Source organism: Engystomops pustulosus, chromosome 5, assembly GCF_040894005.1.
Source record: "Engystomops pustulosus chromosome 5, aEngPut4.maternal, whole genome shotgun sequence".
Classification (NCBI taxonomy): Eukaryota; Metazoa; Chordata; class Amphibia; order Anura; family Leptodactylidae; genus Engystomops; species Engystomops pustulosus.
This window is the reverse complement of record NC_092415.1, coordinates 174027103-174049508: the sequence shown is the minus strand read 5'-3', so window position 1 is coordinate 174049508 and position 22406 is coordinate 174027103. Positions and strand designations below refer to the sequence as shown.

Below are 22406 nucleotides of genomic sequence, written 5' to 3'. Positions count from 1 at the left end.
GAATGTCATGTAATAGAAAAGCTATTTAGCGCTTTTATCGGAGCTCTCATCAATTCTTGCAATTTGCTTTATTGCTGTAATTTTATGTTCATTTATTTTCTTGCTTGTGGAAATAATATCCTTCCCTCTATGAGCAGCTGTCCATACACTAGTGATGTAGATGAGTTGGATCTCAAGTAAGGCTAGGTGCACATTACGTTTTTAGCCCTCTGATGTAAGTATATGAAGGATTCATGATGCTTATACAGAGGGATACGTCGTCCAGAGGCAGAGTGAACATCGGTAGTAGCCAGTGCTTATGTTCTCGGGTGTCTCTCAGGTTTATGAGGTGTCTCCGTATTTGGACAGCGATGTCACTGGAGAAACAACCACAGCATACACTCAGCGGAGGCCGGGGGTGGATGCAGTACAATTGCCGGCCCCCCACCCCCCCATATGATATTATGGCCACTGCTGAGAGTATACATCTCCCTCCAGTAGTATATAGTGATATAGTGCAGACTGTTGCATTTTTTCATCCATTTTCCTGGTGGATGTGACATAATGGGGCACATTTACTTACAAGGTCACTGGAGGTCACTTAAAGTGCATTGTCTGTCTAAAATGCTGCAGGCAGAGATTCCCTAAGATAGTGCGCCAGAAATCATGATTGTGTTGCTTCCCCGCACTGGTCTGACAGAGTTCACCATCTTTTTTGTGGTGCATCTTTAACATAGGGCGAGCAACACAATTTAAAAGTTAAATACCGCGGAGGGCACGGACCCTAATTTGTGTCGCATGGAAGCCAGCGTAGGTGCGCCAGAAATGCGTCGCGAGTGACACAAACGCAGCTCAGACACTTCTTATATACCTGTGCAAGCCGTTTTAGCCATGAAGAACATGCAGAGTCCGGACAAAAGGGCAGCGCGTGACTCTTAGTAAATGTGCCCCATTCTGAGCAGACAGAGGCAAAAAGGACACCCCCACCTGCAACTATATGTCTAAGGATACATTCAGCTTTCCTGGCATACAAGCTAAGTAACCCTAAACTTATAATGAACAGCTTCTTTGTAGGCTATAAAATGAGATCTCTTTTATAACTTTGGCTCTTCGTTGTTTTTTGGTAAAAATATCAATTTATGGGCCCATATAATTATTGATTCAGAGGATCATGACACCAGTGCATCTTTATACTGTAAGTTTTTCTCCAATTACAAACTTATCACTACATCTTCAGACATGAATGAGTAGATGTCACTAACATGACTTATGGGACAGGTCTTAAGGTATTTTTCAAATAATAAACTACTATCTGTGAAAGTAAAGAAGATCTGGAAGGAACAATTGTCTATTTCCTGTGAATAGTATGCAGGTACATCTGTGACCTGGATGAGTTGTCTAAAATATGTCAAGTCTGTGATTTCATGAAGAATTTCCTCATTCTTGAAATAACAGTGTAAAATAGTTTCCATTGTTTTCAAAAGATTTTGTTTGGGGAATATGACAGTTAAGAATAAGTTAGAACATAGTCAATTATTTGACAACTAGGTGTTACCAGTTGGGATCTCCTATCATTGCTGCCAGTGTGAGGTCGGCGGCACAGAACCAGGCCCAGTCGGTAAAAAACAGCCGCGTGCTGGACGGATTTCCTGGATCAATCACAAAGCAGAGGACGGGACTCTGTGTATCACAGTGTTATATGATGAGCAAAGTCCCTGCTTCCCCACAAAACACCAGTAACAAACTGCAGGGAAGAAGGCACTCGGCGTAATACGGTATATCACTTTACTATCTCCGTAAAATCCAGCCAGCATATGGTCTACAAACTCCCCGGAGGATTTACAGAGGAATACTACAACCCTACATTGTTATTTCTTTTTACAGGAGAAAGAATCTTTTAAAATACTATAAGACATCACCATGTCCTCGCTTAATTTATACAGAACTATACATAATCTTAAAGGTTTATCTTTTTATTTTATATTTTTTTGTGAAATAATAAGTATAATCATATTGTTTCTTATTATAACAATGTAGAATAGGCTAAAAACATTGATATTTGTATGACAGTTCCTTCTGCTGCTGATCTTGGCTTTTTCCATATGGAAATTTCTGCTTTTTTGTATCAACACAGCGCCCTCTGCTGGCAAATGAGTTGACTTACTATGAATTGTGATAGAGATCTAGTCAATGCATTTGAGTCTATTGTCTGACGACGGTAATAATTAGTAATAATATTTTATTATTCGTTTATAGCTCATTGTACCACTAAAGTATCAGGGTGACTTGGATAAAGCCATTGAACACATGGACATGAATCCCTCCCACAAGAGCTTGAAGATATTAGCCAAAGCACCTATGAAAAACATTGTGAGTTTCTGTATATAATTTGTGTTTCTTGCTTGTATGTGTATTTGGGACGTTGGATGACAAGCAGTATGAAAAGTAGAAAACTACAAGAAACTAATATGAAAAGCTTTCTTTGTTGTCCATATCTCAGTATCTTCAACCAGTTGGGCCAAAGCATCACCATGACATGAAAATATCAAGATCTATGGGAGACATTCTGGGTTCTTTGTATAAAGATTCTGGAAAGACAAGGAAATGTTCAACAGGTGGGAACATGTCACTTATATTTGACCAATTCACTTCAAATCTATCTATCTCATATCTATCTATCTATCTATCTATCTATCTATCTATCTATCTATCTATCTCATATCTATCTATCTATCTATCTATCTCATATCTATCTATCTATCTATCTATCTATCTATCTATCTATAGGAAGCTATAGCTAGCACTGGAGGAATGGTTTTCCATCTCCCATCCTGTCAAATGTATTTGCATATTCCTTACCCAATACCTATTCATACATAGCCCAGTATCAGTCAGTTCATAGATACTCACAGTCATTGTAAAGTTTTGTTTTACAAAAGTTGCATCATTCTTTCTACTTCCTTATTTCGTAATCTTTCATTTTGTTCCTTCAGAATATTTGAAATACATTTCAAAGGGATCTACTTATTTCTCTTGTCAATAGGACGCTCCTCCATCATGTAACAAGTAGTTGTTTATTCATACTGTTTATGGGAGGAATAGTGAAAGGACAGCACAAAAGATAGGTCTAAGAAACAATAATTGTTATATCGTGATGGATACAATTATTTACAGGCAGTCGGGAGAGGTGACAGGTCATATAAGATCAAGACTATGTTGTGCTCATATGACCTTAAATTCCCTGGAAATTTTGTGGCTGGAATAAAAAGTGAAATACCATTAACAGATTAAAAGACCCCCTAAACTAATTCTCCACTACCCATCGGATTTCCATTTGTACTGTCCATATATGTGTATGTTATTTCTCTATTTATAGGAGCCCATCCTAGTAACAGGTTTCCAGTAAGAGGGGCAGGCTTAGAAATAACCTTTGTTGTTTTATATCACTTTTATTTTTCCATATGACTGTTTGTACTCTGTAATGTAATATTATATTTGTATATGTCCCCTATGATTTGTAAAGCGCTATGGAATATGATGGCGCTATATAAATAAAGATTATTATTATTACCAGGCTCCATACACACTGGCCGCAGCTCTCCCCCTCCTGGAAGCGTTCCCGATGAACAGCAGCAAATTGCTCGCCACAAATCTATAACTAGTATCAACAGCGAAGGAGAATTCATACCTGAGGTAATAGAACCAACACTTTTATATACTACCAAGGGATTGGCGTTTTTATTAAGACATTTATAAAGCCGAAAATACTGTTCTGTTTGTGATTGACAAGAATTTGCTACATTATAAATTGTATATTAATAGATGGACTCCGGAGTAGAGTGTGGTTGTATAGGCTCAGTGATTAACAATATTATGATCATGCAGTTATTGGTTTAGGAATTGGACTTAGGGTTGCAAAGATGCGGGTGATCCCCTGACTACGTAGCTGTGTATACTGTGTACTCTACATTGATACTATACAATACTATAGTATAAAAGGTGGCAATTTTTGGCATAGGAATGTGTGCAGATCATGACATGGCAGATAAATATATCCTATGGAGTCACTAATATTTATATTTTTTAAAGGAGGTCTCTAAAATTGTTTTAAGCTGAATAAATCAATGTTTATGTAACCATCAAATCAATAAATAAATAAATTAAAAATTTAATGAAATAAAGGAAAAACATCATCAGTGTAAACTTTAAAGAAAATCTGCCATTTGTTTTTATGCATTGTGAACCAAACATTCCTTGATTAAGGACCTTAATTAAGGACCTTGGGAAAGCTGAGTGCCTACATAAACACATTACACTCGGAGCTTCCTGAACTGTTCAGACAGGACTAATCAACCTGAGCTGGATGACTCATACACAGCAGCTGGGGGATGGTGCAGCTATTAATTACTTCTGCCGGTCAGGGACAACTCAGTGATGATGTATTCTCGGCTTATGCGGGTGGGTCAAGGCTGTAGCAGTGCATAATTAGGTTGAGGAGAAGCACTGAGCAAGCCAAAGGAGCGTCAGAGCCTCATTATCATAGTTTTATAAGTCTTTTTTCAGCAAAATCACTCGGTTCAGGGGTTAAACAAGATATGTTTCTGCATCAGTGTAGCTACAGCATTCTCAAAGTATATTTGGTTCATAATGCAGAGAATCAAATGGTAGATTTCCTTTAAAGGGAATCAAGCACAATAATCCAGGGACACTTACTCATAAATTCAAGCACTCTGACTGTGGTATTCGTGTTTTATTTATTTTACATGACCTCCTTCCTTCTTAAATCAATAAATTATTCTAATTAGCCAGTTACCAGAGCCCCTCCGTGCTGCAGACTCACCGGCTGTTACATTGTGCAGGAGCATTTCCTCCTCCCACTGTGTGCTGACACTTCCTCTGCTGCAATGACATTACATACAGAGGGCAGATGGAGGGGGAATTGCTGAGGGACAAGGGGGGGGGGGGGGGTGTGAGACAGTGTAACAATCTGTGAAATTGCAGCATGGATGGGCTATGGCAACACTCCCCAGAGCCCTTTGGTTCATTATCATAATGTTAAAAGTTATGAATTTTAAAAGGAAGGAGGCCATGGATAACACATATAAGAAGATTACCACAGTTCCGGTGCCTGCATCTATGAGTAATTGTCCTTGGTTTACCATGATGGATTTCCTATAAGTCAGTATATAAAAGCCAGCTCCCCGGTGCAATTTCCACATGTACATGTCAGTCATTGATGAAAAAGAAAAGTAGAAACCTTTAACAACATTGTAAAATATAAAAAAAACCTTGTTTAAACAATAAAATCTTGGCTACCTACAGTACATAATCAATAGGGGTTACAACATATATGTACACACTGACCTCAATGACATAGCTGTAAGCTGTCAAGTACCTACCAGTGGGTGCTACAGACAGACAGTTATTTAAAGCGGATGGCTAATTTCTGATTTTGGATAAATAATAAACCCAGTTCTTGGACAAACACTTACACCCATGTAACATTGCTGGAGTTGGACAATCCTTTGAGTAGCTACAAAAAGAATTACTCAACACATTGTTGGATTTACAAACATTAAAGTTGTGTAAAATTGGACATTTACTTTAAGGACAAGTTTTATAGGTCAATAAATGAATTGCCATGTATACATTGGATTTATGATTTATATTTTGCATTGTTCTCTCTTTATACAGTTTGTGGATCCATTCATTAGCCCAAATGGTTCTGTGTCTAGTAGCTGTCAGTCACTAGATCAGTCACTGGACAGGTATGAATTACAACTTACATTATTGGGATGATCAATGACTGTCGACATTGTTAATAGTGGATTTTTTTAATAATGATTTGCAGTAATGTAAACATTTCTGAGATCTAGTTTCCCCCCTATGAAAAAAATGTTGTCAATTTTGGTACAAATTATTAGGGTAAATCACTTATTTCCATTGTGGGGATATACACAATTGGTGATGGTGTCAGAGATAGATAACTGGTGCTTACAATGTTTGGCATTGCCTCAAAAAGTCAAGTGGGCGTTGCTATTTACTGATTGACAACCTATTTTGCATAGGGCATACAGTGATAGCTGACAATGACTAAGTAGGACCACTCACTGGACTCTTAAAGGGAACCTGTCATCAGAAATTGGGCTAATAAACCACTAGTAGTAGTTTATTAGTTTATTAGTTTCAATTGGGATATAAATTGGTTGTATGAAGTCAAGGAGGTGGAGAGTTTAACACTGAAGTCAAGCTCTCCCTGGCTAAAAATGCGCCCTTCACTGTAAATGATGGTCCTGCGTCCAGGGACATCATTGATCAGATCTCATGAAGTCCAGTGCCTCCCGTCAATCACATGCAAGGAGGTGTTCAGTGCCAGGGACATCTTGACTTCAATGTTAAACTCTCCACCTCCCTGACTTTATACAACCCTATAACTCTCTTAGTTTACTGGATGATGCTACCACCCTGGGTCATGAAAGAAACATGATCTGGAAGGTGTTCAACTGCTTGACAACAATCTGGTTGTGGTTTATTAGGCCGATTTCCGACGACAGGTTCCCTTTAAGCCAAGAATGAGCAAAATTTATTTTCTATGCAGAATCAGGCATCTTCTTCCATGTGACAGTTACGTGGGAGAAGAGGAAAGAATGTGATCTGCTCCACTTCTAGCGTAGAATAGTGTATAGATATTATCAAGCAGGAATATGCACCCGCTGTCTACAATATGACATCAGTGGATGAGGTCATGTGATTTTATGGAAGGCAGAAGGAGATTAAGTTCCTTGGAGAAGGAAGTGCAGTGCACAGGCTAAAGAAAGTGGGAAAACCTTTGCTCGGAGCTGGGTGTCTCCTGGGTAAACATTCCTCAGATAACTGGGACAACTGCTTTTCATTTACTAATAGTTGGACACTAAGGAGAAGTCACACGGTACATTCCAACACAATGAAGAGCTCACAGCTCTACTAGTTTCCTCATCATTTAGTAATGATTGTGGTAAAATATGGAAATATATGCTAATTATGTATTTATGACCTGTTTGGGTGTATGTTACATTTTTACTGCTGATTCTTTAGAGCATTATTTATTTTTGCTAAATATAGCTGCATATTACACAGGAGGGGGCAATGACACTCTGAAAAACAAAAGAATATTTCTGGTTATACCGTATAGGTATAAATCTTACTGGTGGCTCATCCACTCTTGTCCTGGAGAATATTTATATGCCTTAAGCCCCTCTCCCTAGTATTTGCACAAAGAACAAAACCCTACTTAATTGCCCCCACACTGAATAATGCCCCCCCATTATTTGTCCCCATGTAACGCCCCCTTTCCAATACCACACCTACACTGTAACATGCTCCTAATCATATATAATGTCCCCTTTATTTTAGCCCCCAATTATGATAACCCTCCTTTAGGACAGGTCCCAAAATCCAGGGCTGTCCCGGATATGGATTTGTAGCACTGATTGAAAAGTCAGTGTCAATCACAAGATAACTACAGAATATAACCACTTACTATGTAACACGTTCTCCAGATGTTCTTTGCTTTTTACATTTATGATTTTGGCAGATTACTATAATTAAATATACAATTTTATCAAAACACAGCCAAGAAGGGACCTGTACTACATGTACCATTATAACAGGCCTAAATATACAAAATATAGTCAAAAACAAAATTATTCTCACAATTTTTACCCCATTTTTTTTTTACCCCATTTACCCCATGTTTCTCTTATCCTATTTCATCCCCTGTGTCACCACAGCTGACAGATTTACCTTTGTATTCTCTGCTGAATTTCTACAGTAAATCAAAATCATAATTTATTTTTATTTCAACGACCCTTATATGTCAGTTATCAAATGTTCCCTTTACTAGCCATTAGTTTTAGGATTTTTTCACATTTCATCTGGTCACTTAGTTTTTGCAGTGTTTGGATTATTCTATGATCTGTAAAGCGCTAAGGAATTTGATGGCGCTATATAAATAATGATTATTATTATTATGATGCTCCATAGAATGGACAATGTCAAGTTCTCAGAGGCCCAGACAGAACATGTTCCCTGAGTGTTTTTCTTTTGGTAATTTTGTTTCTGGGGAATCCCCATGTTACAGACGCTTTTTATTTTGGCTTTCAGCCCGGCTTATTCCACGCCAGTTCCAGGAAGAAAAGGTCAGCTCAAAGACAGCATCGATTGTTTAGGTAAGAACTCTCACTAAACTTAGAAAAGGGTAACAAGCGCTGGGCCTCCTCCCTCTGCTCCTATGCTTGGAGGTCAGATATTGCACTTTAGTCGGGTATGATGTCATGAGGCTGCTCCTAGCGGAAGAGGGAGTCTAGAAGAATCTCAAAAGACATGTTTTAAAGGGATTAGTCACCAGCATAGGATCTCTTAAAGGGCTCCCATAAAATGTTTAAATAACAACACTAATTGGTTTTTATTGTAATTATAAGTTATTTTGACTACAATACAAAATACAGTAAAGCTAATCATAAGTATAGTCCTTATTGCAAACCATGTATTAGTATTTTTATGTGCTATGTCACTTGCATGTATTTTACAATATCCCCTTATCCTGTTGTATTTCACAGATTTTGAAATTCCCCTCTATGAGAGATTTGGTAAAGGAGGAACATTCCCCCGACAATATCACTTTTCCCAAAATCGGAAGGACTACAGTGATGGTGAGTATGTAATGTGTTTACACAAAGATTAAAATCTTAAGAGGATTCTGTTAGCAATTTTGTCCTGTAAAATGATTAAGTGCTTGAGACACATTGGTGTTTTTCGGTAGTAGCAGCAAAACTGTAAAAATTGGATGTACATTCCTGGACTGTAACTTCTATAGGTGTGGAGGGGGTTTGTACTTTGGGCTGTTTAATAGACTTTACCCTATGCTATGAGTAAAAGCTGTTGGTTGAATACTGCAGCTGTCACTTAGAGCAGAGTATTTTTAATTCAAAAAATGTTTGTTTCCATAGATATTCTAAATATAATGTAAGAAAGGGGCCAGATATCATAGTAATGGGATAGATACTTCAGGACAGTCCAAGCAGCACAACAAATGTTGTAGGAAGGAGATTCGGGCCATATAGCAAGTGGAGCAGCACTCCAAGTATATCCAAGTAATGGTGATAAAGTGTTCCTCTTTATTCCATATCAAATGACAGTAACGTTTCAGCTCAAACTGAGCCCTTCTCAAGGCTGAAAAAGTCTAAGATATACATATGTGATAGATAAGTGATAGATAGATAGATAGATAGATAGATAGATAGATAGATAGATAGATAGATACTAGATAGATAGATAGATAGATAGATAGATACTAGATAGATAGATAGATAGATAGATAGATAGATAGATAGATAGATAGATAACCTGCTTTTCCAGTTTATAAGTAAAGAGGTTTTTGCCTTAAAAACCTGCAGGCCTGCACCCAACCTTGTTGGCTACACAGTTCTGCCTTGGACATTCATTGTCTACATAGATAGATGGATAATAGATAGATACATAGATGGATAGAATATGTAGAACTCACTGAATGGATTCTGCAGTGTCACCCACCATACATTCTGCCTTCTATAGGTCGCCGCACATTTCCAAGAAGTTATGGAGCACCCGACAATCCGTTTCAGTTTGGTTCCAGCTGCAGGAAAAGAAGTGCCATGGGAGACAGTCTGATGCAATTGGATGACCACAGAAAAATGAGGTGGACCAATTCAGAGCAAAGCATACCCTTCCTACACACCTCACAGGCTGACCTCTGCAACATATGTAAGCATTTTAATATGCTGGTTTCTAGAAGGGGATCTAGAAGATGGGGCACATACCACAATCACTTCTTGTGGTCACTCTTAGTAATGTGATATGTGTGAAAATGATTATTATTTTTGGGAATAAATCTGTTAGGCCATCAAAATCTATACATAAACTACTATGGTCTTCAAAGGTGATCATAGCCTTTTTAGGGTTTTTTTTTTTAACATTTATTAAAGCATTTAATGCCACGCAGCAATGTCACACTACAGGGATAAAACACAAAGTCATATCACATTAGAGGGATAATACACACAATGTTGTCCAAATACAGATATACTACATACAGCGATGTCAAAGTACAGTGATGATACACACAGTGATGTCATAGTACAGGGATGATACACACAGCGATGTCAAAGTACAGTGATGATACACACAATGATGTCACAGTACAGGGATGATACACACAGTGATGTCATAGTACAGGGATGATACACACAGCGATGTCAAAGTACAGTGATGATACACACAGTGATGTCATAGTACAGGGATGATACACACAGTGATGTCATAGTACAGGGATGATACACACAGCGATGTCAAAGTACAGTGATGATACACACAGTGATATCACAGTACAGGGATAATACACACAGCGATGTCATAGTACAGTGATGATACACACAGTGATGTCATAGTACAGGGATGATACACACAGCGATGTCATAGTACAGTGATGATACACACAGTGATGTCATAGTACAGGGATGATACACACAGCGATGTCAAAGTACAGGGATAATACACACAGTGATGTCATAGTGAAGTAATAATGTACACAGTGAAGGAGTAATAGTGATTAGTGACACAGTGATGTCACAGTATATGGAAAATGTACACAGTAATGTCTAAGTTCAGGGATAATACAAACAGTGATGTCACACTACATTAATAATACAAACATTTATGGTACAGTACAGAGTTAACATACACAGTGATGTCACAGTAGAGAGATTATACACATAGTGATGTCACATTACATGATAATGCACACAGTAAAGTCATAGTATAGGGATAATAAACACAATAATGCCACAGTACATTGATAATACATCCAGTGATGTAACAGTAGAGGGATAATACACACAATGATGTCACAGTACAAAGATAATACAGACAGGGATATCACTGTACAAGTATAATAAACACAGTGATATCACAGTACAGGAATATGACTCACAGGGATATCACAGTACACAAATAAGACACACAGAGGTGTCACAGTGCAGGGATGATAAGAACAGTGATGTCACATTGCAGGTTTTATACACACAATGATGTCACAGTACAGGGATAATACACACAGTGATGTCACAGTACAGGGATATTACACACAGTGATGTCACAGTACAGGTATAATACACACAGTGATGTCACAGTACAGGGATATTACACACAGTGATGTCACAGTACAGGGATATAACACACAGTGATGTCACAGTGCAGGGATATAACACACAGTGATGTCACAGTACAGGGATATTACACACAGTGATGTCACAGTACAGGGATAATATACACAGTGATGTCATAGTACAGGGATATTACACACAGTGATGTCACAGTACAGGGATATTACACACAGTGATGTCACAGTACAGGGATAATACACACAGTGATGTCACAGTACAGGGATAATACACACAGTGATGTCACAGTACAGAGATAATACACACAGTGGTGTCACAGTACAGGAATAATACACACAGTGATGTCACAGTACAGGGATATTACAAACAGTGATGTCATAGTTCAGGGATAATACACACAGTGATGTCACAGTACAGGGATAATACACACAGATGTCACAGTACAGAGATAATACACACAGTGGTGTCACAGTACAGGGATATTACAAACAGTGATGTCACAGTACAGAGATAATACACACAGTGGTGTCACAGTACAGGGATATTACAAACAGTGATGTCACAGTACAGAGATAATACACACAGTGGTGTCACAGTACAAGGATAATACACACAGTGATGTCACAGTACAGGAGTAATACACACAGTGATGTCACAGTACAGGGATAATACACACAGTGATGTCACAGTACAGAGATAATACACACAGTGGTGTCACAGTACAGGAATAATACACACAGTGATGTCACAGTACAGGGATATTACAAACAGTGATGTCATAGTTCAGGGATAATACACACAGTGATGTCACAGTACAGGGATAATACACACAGATGTCACAGTACAGAGATAATACACACAGTGGTGTCACAGTACAGGGATATTACAAACAGTGATGTCACAGTACAGAGATAATACACACAGTGGTGTCACAGTACAGGGATATTACAAACAGTGATGTCACAGTACAGAGATAATACACACAGTGGTGTCACAGTACAAGGATAATACACACAGTGATGTCACAGTACAGGGATAATACACACAGCGATGTCACTTACAGGGATAATACACACAGTGATGTCACAGTACAGGGATATTACAAACATTGATGTCACAGTACAGAGATAATACACACAGTGATGTCACAGTACAGGGATATTACACACATTGATGTCACAGTACAGGGATAATACACACAGTGATGTCACAGTACAGGGATATTACAAACAGTGATGTCACAGTACAGGGATAATACACACAGTGATGTCACAGTACAGGAATAATACACACAATGATGTCACAGTACAGGGATATTACACACAGTGATGTCACAGTACAGGGATATTACACACAGTGATGTCACAGTACAGGGATAATACACACAGTGATGTCACAGTACAGGGATAATACACACAGTGATGTCACAGTACATAGATGATGTTACTATAAAGGGATACTGAACATAATTGAATTGATGTTACAAAAGTGATATTAACAACCACATGTGCTCCCTGTAGCCCCACAGGCTCCTGAGAATTGGAGGTTGGGAAAGCTGCTGGGAAGAGGAGCATTTGGAGAAGTCTTTCTCTGTTATGATGTAGACACTGGTAGAGAACTGGCTGTGAAACAGGTGCCATTTGATCCAGACAGTCAAGAGACAAGCAAGGTAATATCATTGTACATAAGACATAAGTCTTTTTATGCAGTGGATTGGTTTCACTGGATGTTACTATTACTTAGTCACCATTAGCATGTAGGACATGTAGGAATTACCCCCTGCGTGGGCTATGTTCACATAACATGCAAGTCTTCTGTCAGAGGTAAACAACATATCTCCCAAAGTATACTTCTCCAACAGAAGCCTACAGGGGCATACGTCACCTATAGAATATGGAAGTCTACTATATGAAACAAAACTTAGGTTTACAAACTGATACCTGCACAGTGGAGACCAAACGGGCACTTTTCGTCCATTTGGTAAATAGTCTCCAATGGATATGTTTAAAGGACATCTACCACCAGGATGAAGGATTTTAAACCAAGCACACTTACATGCAGGTGAGTGCCCCTCTGGCAGGATCCAATTTTCTTTTAGCTCTGTGTGCCCTTGTCTTTACAAAAAATAGGTATGAAAAATGATGCAAATTAGCCTGAGTGGCTCTGGTCTCCATATCTGTTAATTGAGCCTGGAGCATAAGGAGATAAAAGAAGAACATATCCTGCCAGAGGGGACACACACCAGTATGTCAGTGTGTTTGGTTTACAACCCTTCATCCTGGTGGTAGATGTCCTTTAATGTAATGCACCAATTGTAGTGTTCAAATGACCAAAAATGAAAAGTCATGAAAAATATAAAGTGTTTCTGCACATCCTTCCTAATGCTGAGTGATATTCGCTGGCTTGGCCGTTAAACAAGAATGCCTTGTGTTCTGCAGGAGGTCAATGCTCTAGAATGTGAGATCCAGCTGCTGAAGATCCATAGACATGAAAGAATAGTCCAATATTACGGATGCTTGCGGGACCCTACTGAGAAGAAGCTCTCCATATTTGTGGAGTACATGCCAGGGGTGAGTTAGACAATGGGTTTACTAAAATATCACCTATATAAATAGACTGGAAAATTAATCCAAGTGACAACTCTACCATCAAAATATAACATGATAAATACAGGCAATGTTGAAAATCAACATCAAATAGCCAGAAATGTTTGGGGCAGCATTACCAGAGAGCTCTCTGTGCCGTAGCTTCACAGGCTGTTAAACTGTGCAGGAGTACTTCCCCCTTCCCACTGTGAAACTTCCTCTGCAGCAGTGAAATTACATCAGACATAGGAAAGGGAAAGTACAGGGGGGGTCACCTTAACAGCCTATGAAATTGCAGCACAGAGTGGTACTGGTAATGCCCCACATAGTTCTTCTGGCTCATCAGCATACTTTTATAGTTCGTTTTTTGAAGGAAGGAGCCTACAGATAACAGATATAATAATAAATAATAATAATTCCTTTATTGATATAAAGGATTACACAGCGCTGCACAGAACTTGCCAAATCGGCCCATGTCCCCAATGGGACTCACAATCTAATCACCCTACCAGTGTGTTTTGGAGTGTGGGAGAAAACCGAAGGACCCGGAGGAAACCCACACAAACACTGAGAGTACATACAAACTCTTTGCAGATGTTGAACCTGGGACTTGAACCCAGGACCCCAGCGCTGCAAGGCTGTAATACTTACCACTAAGCCACCGTGCTGCCCTATAAGATTACCACATTCACAGTAGCACATTTACTAAGGGCTTGGCGATAGTTGTCTGTCAGACTTTGCATGTTCTTTTCTATTTCTTGTCTACAACTTGGCCCACCTCAATTTCAGGCAGTGCCAGAACCTAGCTGCTAATGGCAATGGCCACCATTGAAGTCCAACTCTACAATTGTGATCTCACCACTATTATTTGTCCTCCTTATACCCTAATATCCAATCACAGCTTACTTCTTGACAAGAAGGGGTGAAAACCAGCCGCTACCACACCATGGGTCACCCTTACCCACAGTTTTAATTTCTCATTTGTGTCCCCCATATTTGTTTGTGTACTTTACATAGCTAATTGGCAATGCAGAATATCTTGTAAAGAGGTATTATTATAGTAAATGCCATAAATATCTGAAAGAAGAAGGTGTTATCTCTTAGACCTTCACCTATCTCCTGAACTGGGGTCCTGACTTCCATTTCTAGTTGGTGCAGTGGTGTAGAAAGGAGAAGATACTTGTATTCTCCATTTTAGAGAGAACTGTGGATCCTAGAGGTGGGACCCGCCTCTACCAGAAACATATCCTTTTAATATCCCTATAAATGTCTGTAATGACAATACCCCTTAAAACAGGATTACAACCCAAGGCACAGATGGTTTCGCAGATACAACCATTAAATCACCGTTCTTCACCATGATTTTGGCAAGACATACGAAGGATTTATTGGATGTTGGGAAATTTTTTCTATACTCATAAGGTTTACGGCATGTGAGAATGGAAACTTGCATGTGTGGCCAGTCACTTGCTGCACTTCAAAGGCGCATATTCCATTAAATTAAACGCTGTCCCTATAAAACTGTAATTTTTGTATTCATTAGTGAGATCCAAAAGAATAAACAGGAAGCTAAACATTGTGCAAGGAAGGTTTGGTCATCGGGAAGCTGTGTCGCTGTCTGTTGATGTCAGTAGATATCTTTTATGGGACTAAACGTTCCAGAACTAAGGCTTCACTATCAAAATTTTTTTTAGAAATTGATGAGGTAATTGCATTTTTTTTACTATGATAGTATGATGATTACATGTACTGTTCATCTATTTACTTTTAGGGTTCTATAAAGGATCAACTTAAAGCATATGGTGCACTTACAGAAAATGTCACCCGGCGATATACCCGACAAATCCTTCAAGGAGTATCATACCTGCATAGCAATATGATTGTACATAGAGATATTAAAGGTAAGTTTTATGTCAACTTGATATTGTCTTCTAGACCTTACACACCCTCTTTCATTTATTGCTCGTTAGTGTATCGGATCTTGGGCCCAATGGAGGAGTCATTGGTTCCCCTTTGGGCCAGTCCATCCTTGTGTCGAGAGACAGAAAATAGATACTTATGTCAAACATCTGAATAGCTTCTAGATCATGTTTATTTGCATCATTCAGAAAATCAACTTTGAAGTGAGATGTAAGTTGAATGTATAAAGTCAGGAAGGCGGAAAATTTAACACTGAAGTCAAGCTTTCCCTACTTCTGAACACCTCATCCTATGTGATTGACATCATGACCCAGACTTCAGGAGATTTGATCCGTAATGTCATTGGATGCAGGACCATAAATACAGTGAAGGGGACATTTTAAGGCAGGGAAAGCTAGACTTCAGTGATAAATTCTCCACCTCCTTGACTTCATAAAACAAATTTGCATCTCACTTGAAAGTTGATTTTCTGGGTGATGCCACCACACCAGGCCTTGAAAGAAACATCATCTTGAAGCTTTTCATCTGCTTGAAAACATACTGTTAGTGGTTTATTAAGTCAATTTCTGATGACAGGTTCCCTTTAAAGATAACTGAGAATTAGAGACAGAACCTGCTGAGGGGGAAACTACTTACTACTAAAGTAGTGGATAAATAGACATATAAAGGCCAGAAATAGCGCATTTCCTCATGAACACACTGTATTTGTTGAAAGGTTAAATATGCTTTAAGACAGATTTGGAGTTAGTAAAAAGCTAATCATTTGTAATGAGATACAAGAAGCCATTGCAGACAAGAAGTGAGAGATACCACAGGAAGGCTGAGTTCATGAGATAAAATTCTGGCTTGCTGAGCTTTGTTGATCTATGGCATCGTGCCTGCTTGTTTCCTGGATTTCCAGCATGTATTCGCGTATAACAATGCAAAAGACTGAATTATCTTCAGAACAATTTCTAATACAGATGTTATATCCATTGTATGCAGGTGCCAACATTTTAAGAGACTCAGCTGGGAATGTAAAACTTGGTGACTTTGGGGCCAGCAAACGCATCCAAACCATCTGTATGTCTGGGACCGGAATTAAATCTGTGACAGGGACCCCATACTGGATGAGTCCAGAGGTGATCAGTGGAGAAGGATATGGAAGGAAGGCGGATGTGTGGTAGGTATTGCAGATAAATCCCTGTTGACAGAATTATTGAAGAAATGTGAGAACTGGGCTCATAAATGGGAACAGCGTGTCCATGTAGCAATAAAAAACACACACTATACAGAAAGACGATACACAAGTAAAGACGAACAAAAAAATGGAGTTTTAGGTAACAAATCCTTTTGTTCCCTTGTCTGCTGCTCATTATGATTTATCCATTAGAATTATTTAAGTTGTGTTTTCATTTTATAGCTGTGGTGTTTTATAGCTTTTCATACATTTGGCTAATTCTAGTCATAAATTATGCTGCATATATATTATCACAATGCCAGATTCAATGAGCTTAGACCATCTCTGATTTCTTAAAGGGACGATGTCACCTATTTTGGAACCACTAAACTATTGGCACCCTCATGTACGGCATGGAATGTCCTTTCTTGCATTCCCTTATTTATGTTAAAACTCACCTGTTTACCTATAAAGTTCACCTCCAATGTCATATACAAATGAGTAAAAGAGAACCAGAGATGTATTACTTATAAAGCCAGAAGGAGGAGATCGCCACTTCAGATGCCCCTATTTTAGGCCATATGGTACATGGAACCATGCTTGTTGGTGCCATTTTTAAGATAAGATCTGATCTTTCAAATCCTATTCTGTGAGGTACAGAACTGGAGATACATGCAGTTACAGACACAGGTGGAAATGTGAGCTGAAGTTAAAAACCATATTCCCATCTTTTTCTTTAAATGCTGCTTCTGTACCACAAGAAACAACAAGCCAAGTACATTGTTCAATTAATCTTTAATATGATACCAAAAGTATGGTTCTATGTACTATAGAGCCTGTGATACGAGCATCTGAAGCTCCCCCTTCAGCCTCTAAAAGTGACTCATCTCAGGCAAACGTTAATTTGTTATGACTTTGGAGGGGATTTTTATAGGTAAACAGGAGAACCTTCAATATTAAAGTGGAGATTCTAGAAAGATATAATAACTTAATAACTTAGTGAAAGGCAAACATCTGCTTAGAGAAGTGTGAATTTCTTTCAGACTATTGCCCCTCGTGGTATTCATCAAGTGGTGGCAGTAAAATCTATGAATGGATTCAGTATCAGTAAAGGATGCAGCACTCATGAGATGAAATTAAAGATTTATACAGTACCAGGCAAACATCACCTCATAGACCAACAGCAGCCATTTTGCATGTCCTGATCAGACCATACAAAATGGCAGCCTGACTGTTTGCAGTGTTTCTATCACAAAAAATAGTTTTTGAGTCGCCAACCATTATGAAATGTGAATTATTTCTATTCATAGTTCTCTTTTCCTCGATCTTCTTTCTACATCACAGGAGTGTAGCTTGTACAGTTGTGGAAATGCTGACAGAGAAACCCCCATGGTCAGAGTATGAAGCAATGGCCGCCATTTTCAAAATTGCCACTCAACCAACAAAACCAAAGCTTCCGGACAGTGTTTCAGACTCTTGTAGAGACTTCATGAAGCAAATATTTGTGGAGGAAAAAAGGAGGCCCACGGCTGAGGAACTTTTAAGGCATCCTTTTGTTAGTCATAGTATTTAATTCTTTTCTGTTATCACTGTAGAAAATGTAAACCAAATGAAGGATTATAAAATGCACAGAGGAGCCTCAAAGACATCCGTGTCTCTACTGCCTGCATTCCTCAAGAGGCCGAGCAGATCAGCTTGGGGAATAGTCATTTTCCGGGCCCCGTCTGTGGCTTCTTAAACACTACTGGAGGAGAATGTATTGGATCATCGACATACTGCAACGATTAAGAAAAGATTTATTGAGCAATACAAACCAGATCTTGAGGAAGGACGGGACTCGCCAGACTTGAGAACTTTTACTTCAAAAACCATTGTATGCTTTGAATTAAAGTGTTCAGATATAGTGATGAAACATATTGGTGTCTGTAAAGCAGTGATGAGCCGCAGATGTCGCCTTGAAGAGTGCACCAGCGGGTGGAAGTGGCATCCACAGGTCCTCAGTATGGTCTCACTATCATCAAGAGTTACTTCTAAGGGTGCTGTTACATTAGTCTTAGCAGCCACCACTAGCTCTCAGTATTTGCCACTTAATACGGGGTTGCACCTGGACTTGCTCTAGTCTCAAGTCCTGGTGCAACCCCTTATGTAATATCACCCTTAAATGTGACCTTTATGTATCTGTATTAATCTATAATCATAAAAGTGTTGGACAACTACCTTTCACCCTAGTTTTTCTTAAACTGGCCATATAATAATGTTAACTGAACCTACTCGGAAATTGTTCAGAGATATAGGTGATGGGTGTTGGGTGCCAGCTTACTTTATTCCTTTGCTTTCAGTGAAATCTGTGATTTTTCCTTTGGTCTAATAAAAACACATGGATGCTCTGCCATATGAACACTGAAGAAAAGGTAAAAATACAACAGGAGGAGAAATTCTGAAAAAAAAATCAAGTGCTGGATTTTCAGTTCCATCCCACAAATTGGTTGCTCATCTCAAGCATCCACCAGGGTGTCACAGATCTTGGGAATAGAAAGTTATCTGAGTGAAGGCTGCCACACAAATCCTTCTTGGTGTTGTAGATAAGTAGTTTATATCCCCAAAATGGAGCCAAAAACATCATAAAAGGGGCAAAGCTTTCAAATATATAACAGTATGTCACTTAAATAACGATAAAATCTCCAAAAACAAAAGTACAAATAGCATATCCAATAATGTTTCAAATGAAGCATTTGTGCTTAAACATTCAAACATTTACTCAAGTGGAGAGTAACACAAAGAATATATAGAGTAATAAGTTATGATGGCACTAAAATGGAAATAAAAAATAAAAAAACTGTAAAAAAAAATGATTGGTTCTAAGGAGATGGAAAAGTAGATATAAAAAATGAAAGATAAACATCTTGTGGACAGTAATGAAAATATTATAGATGACTACAGTATAGATAAAATGTCTAAATAATTACAAAACCAAATAAATTGACTTGAGCAACAGTTCTATCATTTTGTTGTATAAACTCAGGAAATAGGATGGAAAATGTGAAAAAAATATTCATAATATCACAGTATATAAGGCTGGAAAAGTCCATCAATTCCAACCTTTAAGAACTAAATAAATGTTTTATCCCCATAACCCGTGATATTTTTTCTCTCCAGAAAGGCATCCAGGCCTCTCTTGAACATGTACATAGAGTCCGCCATAACAACCTCCTGCGGCAGAGAGTTCCATAGTCTCACTGCTCTTACAGTAAAGAACCTTTGTCTATGTTGATGGTAAAATCGCTGCTCCTCTAAGCGCAGAGGATGCCCCCTTGTCCTGGTCACAGGCCTAGGTATAAAAAGATCTTTGGAGAGATCCTTGTTACTGTCCGTTCAGGTATTTGTACATTGTAATGAGGTCTCCCCTCAGTCGTCTTTTTTCTAAACTGAATAATCCCAAATTTTGTAATCTGTCATTATATTCTAGTTCCCCCATTCCCCTAATAATCTTGGTTGCTCTCCTCTGCACCCGTTCAGTTCTACTATGTCCTTTTTATACACTGTACACAAAATTCCATGTGGGGCCTAACCAGTGATTTGTCTGTATTCCTCTCCTGATAAATCCAATAATTTTATTTGCTTTAAGATAATCCTTAAAATAAGATAATCCTTTATTAGTCCCACAGTGGGGAAGGTTTTGGTCACTAAAATTAAGTTTACCATCCACCAATACCCCCAAGACTTATTCAGCTCCAGTTTTACCAAGTAACTAACTGTTTAGAACATAATTGTACCGTTTTTTTCCATGGTCCAAGTACATAACTTTACATTTATCTACATTAAACCTCATCAACCATTTCTCTGCCCACTCCTCCAGCTTCCACAAATCCCTATGTAATCCTAAAATCGCGACCTCAGTATTTATTAATTCACACAGCTTAGTGTAAAAAATAATAAGAAGAAAGGGGGTCATTGTACGACTTACTAGGATTCTAGAGTTCAGAGCATCTCCTGCTGCTGCATTTTATTTGATATACACCAATAAGGATTCCCGGTTCAGCGCTGTGGCAGCCATTTTTACTCAGGCTGTATGAAGGGACTGGAAGAGTTTGTTGAGTTGTTCAGCTGAGAACTATCTAATGCATATGGCTAGCCTTCTTCTATAACATGAGGAGAGATGAATACTTCAAAACTTCTGGTATCACTTATCCTGAGGGAAAAATTTGCATTGAGGTTTTTTGCAACTTTTATTCCTAAAACGTTGCATAGGTCTATTCCCACCAATTAAGTGGCTTAAATATAGACGCACGTCTGGTGCAACGCTGTTTGAAGACAGTTTTATGACTTGGGACTATTTTAAAAAGTTGCATAGTCACTACAACCCCCTCCTGGTGTATGTGCTGCAATTTTTTTTTATACATTAGGCAACTTTTTATGTGCCTTTATTTTAAGTGTTAAAGGAAATCTTTCAGCAGTTTTGACCATACAAAGCAGCAGTCGGTGTTAGGTAGCAGCCCTGGAAAGCTTTGTAGACCTACCGTTGTGTACCTTGTTAGTTGTGACAGGACTGTGAGCAGTGAAGTGATAATCGAGTTCCCTAGCTCTTGCAAGGGCTCTCCTGGATCTTTCAACCTGAAGAGCTTTTGGCTATCTGTGCTGCCCCACAACTCCTTTCTTAAGCGAAAGCATAAGCTGTATAAGGATTTTGGTTGGATAGTTACAACAGTCAATCAGAGCGGAGAGGCTGTGATACAGTTTGTTGCAAAGAGCAGAAAGCTCTTCAGGGTCAAAGATCCCACCAGGAGCTGGAAAACTGTATTAAAACTTCACTTTCCACAGTCCTGCTGCTACAGCTTGGTACAGAAACAAAGGTATCATTACACAGATCTCCAGGACTTATAACTAGCACGGTCTGCAGTTAATTATGGTCAAAATTGATGACAGATTCCCTTTAAAGGGGTTGTTCAGTTTCTGCAAATAAATGAAATTGTTTATATGATGAAAAGTTATACAATTTTCCAATATACTTTCTGTATAAATTCAAGCAAACAGAAAAGTTTGAGGAATAAACGCACAAAGTAAATTGAAAAATTGTATAACTATTCATTATTCAAAATATAATCTTTAATTGCTGAGACTGGACAACCCCTTTAAGAATTGGAAAACTGTAAAACTGAAAACTGTTTTATTTTCCTGAATCACTTATTTCTTTAATCTGTTTCCTAGTTTGTAGATCCAGATTATGACATGATTTCTTCCATGTAACCTTATTTAATGACAGGGATTCTTCTATGAATTGCCTACTGGCTGCTATGTACATACTACAGACCTTTGTGCTGCTCATCACTGCTTTACTGCATCGGTTACCTATGTATTGAGGACAGTTTATTTTTTCACCATATAGTTCCAGAAAACTGTTTTTTAATTGCATATTAGATCCTGAAACTGTTTATCTTTTGTAATACCAAACTGTTAAATAAGTGGACCAGTATTTTCAGAAAAAAATAAAAAAAATCTTATTTAATAGGACACAACACAATTATTGTGATGTAATGTAGATCAATGCCAGCGGTGTCACTAGGAAAGACT

The 22406-nt window shown here is 38.4% G+C and overlaps 1 protein-coding gene across 2 annotated transcripts in view; it reads left to right on the top strand.

Annotated features, from left to right (window-relative positions):
• The window catches only part of LOC140133545 (mitogen-activated protein kinase kinase kinase 2-like), a 95387-nt gene extending 73044 nt beyond the window's left edge, over positions 1-22343 (top strand). For both annotated transcript variants that reach the window (XM_072153850.1, XM_072153849.1), the window contains exons 6-17: positions 2236-2349; positions 2480-2594; positions 3554-3672; positions 5674-5747; positions 8122-8186; positions 8577-8669; positions 9571-9759; positions 12695-12843; positions 13613-13744; positions 15531-15660; positions 16664-16841; positions 18183-22343. In XM_072153850.1, coding sequence (XP_072009951.1) covers positions 2236-2349; positions 2480-2594; positions 3554-3672; positions 5674-5747; positions 8122-8186; positions 8577-8669; positions 9571-9759; positions 12695-12843; positions 13613-13744; positions 15531-15660; positions 16664-16841; positions 18183-18411 — 1587 coding nt within the window. In that variant the 3' untranslated portion in view covers positions 18412-22343. The remainder of the gene's footprint in view (positions 1-2235; positions 2350-2479; positions 2595-3553; positions 3673-5673; positions 5748-8121; positions 8187-8576; positions 8670-9570; positions 9760-12694; positions 12844-13612; positions 13745-15530; positions 15661-16663; positions 16842-18182) is intronic.
• The last annotated feature ends 63 nt before the right edge of the window (positions 22344-22406 follow it).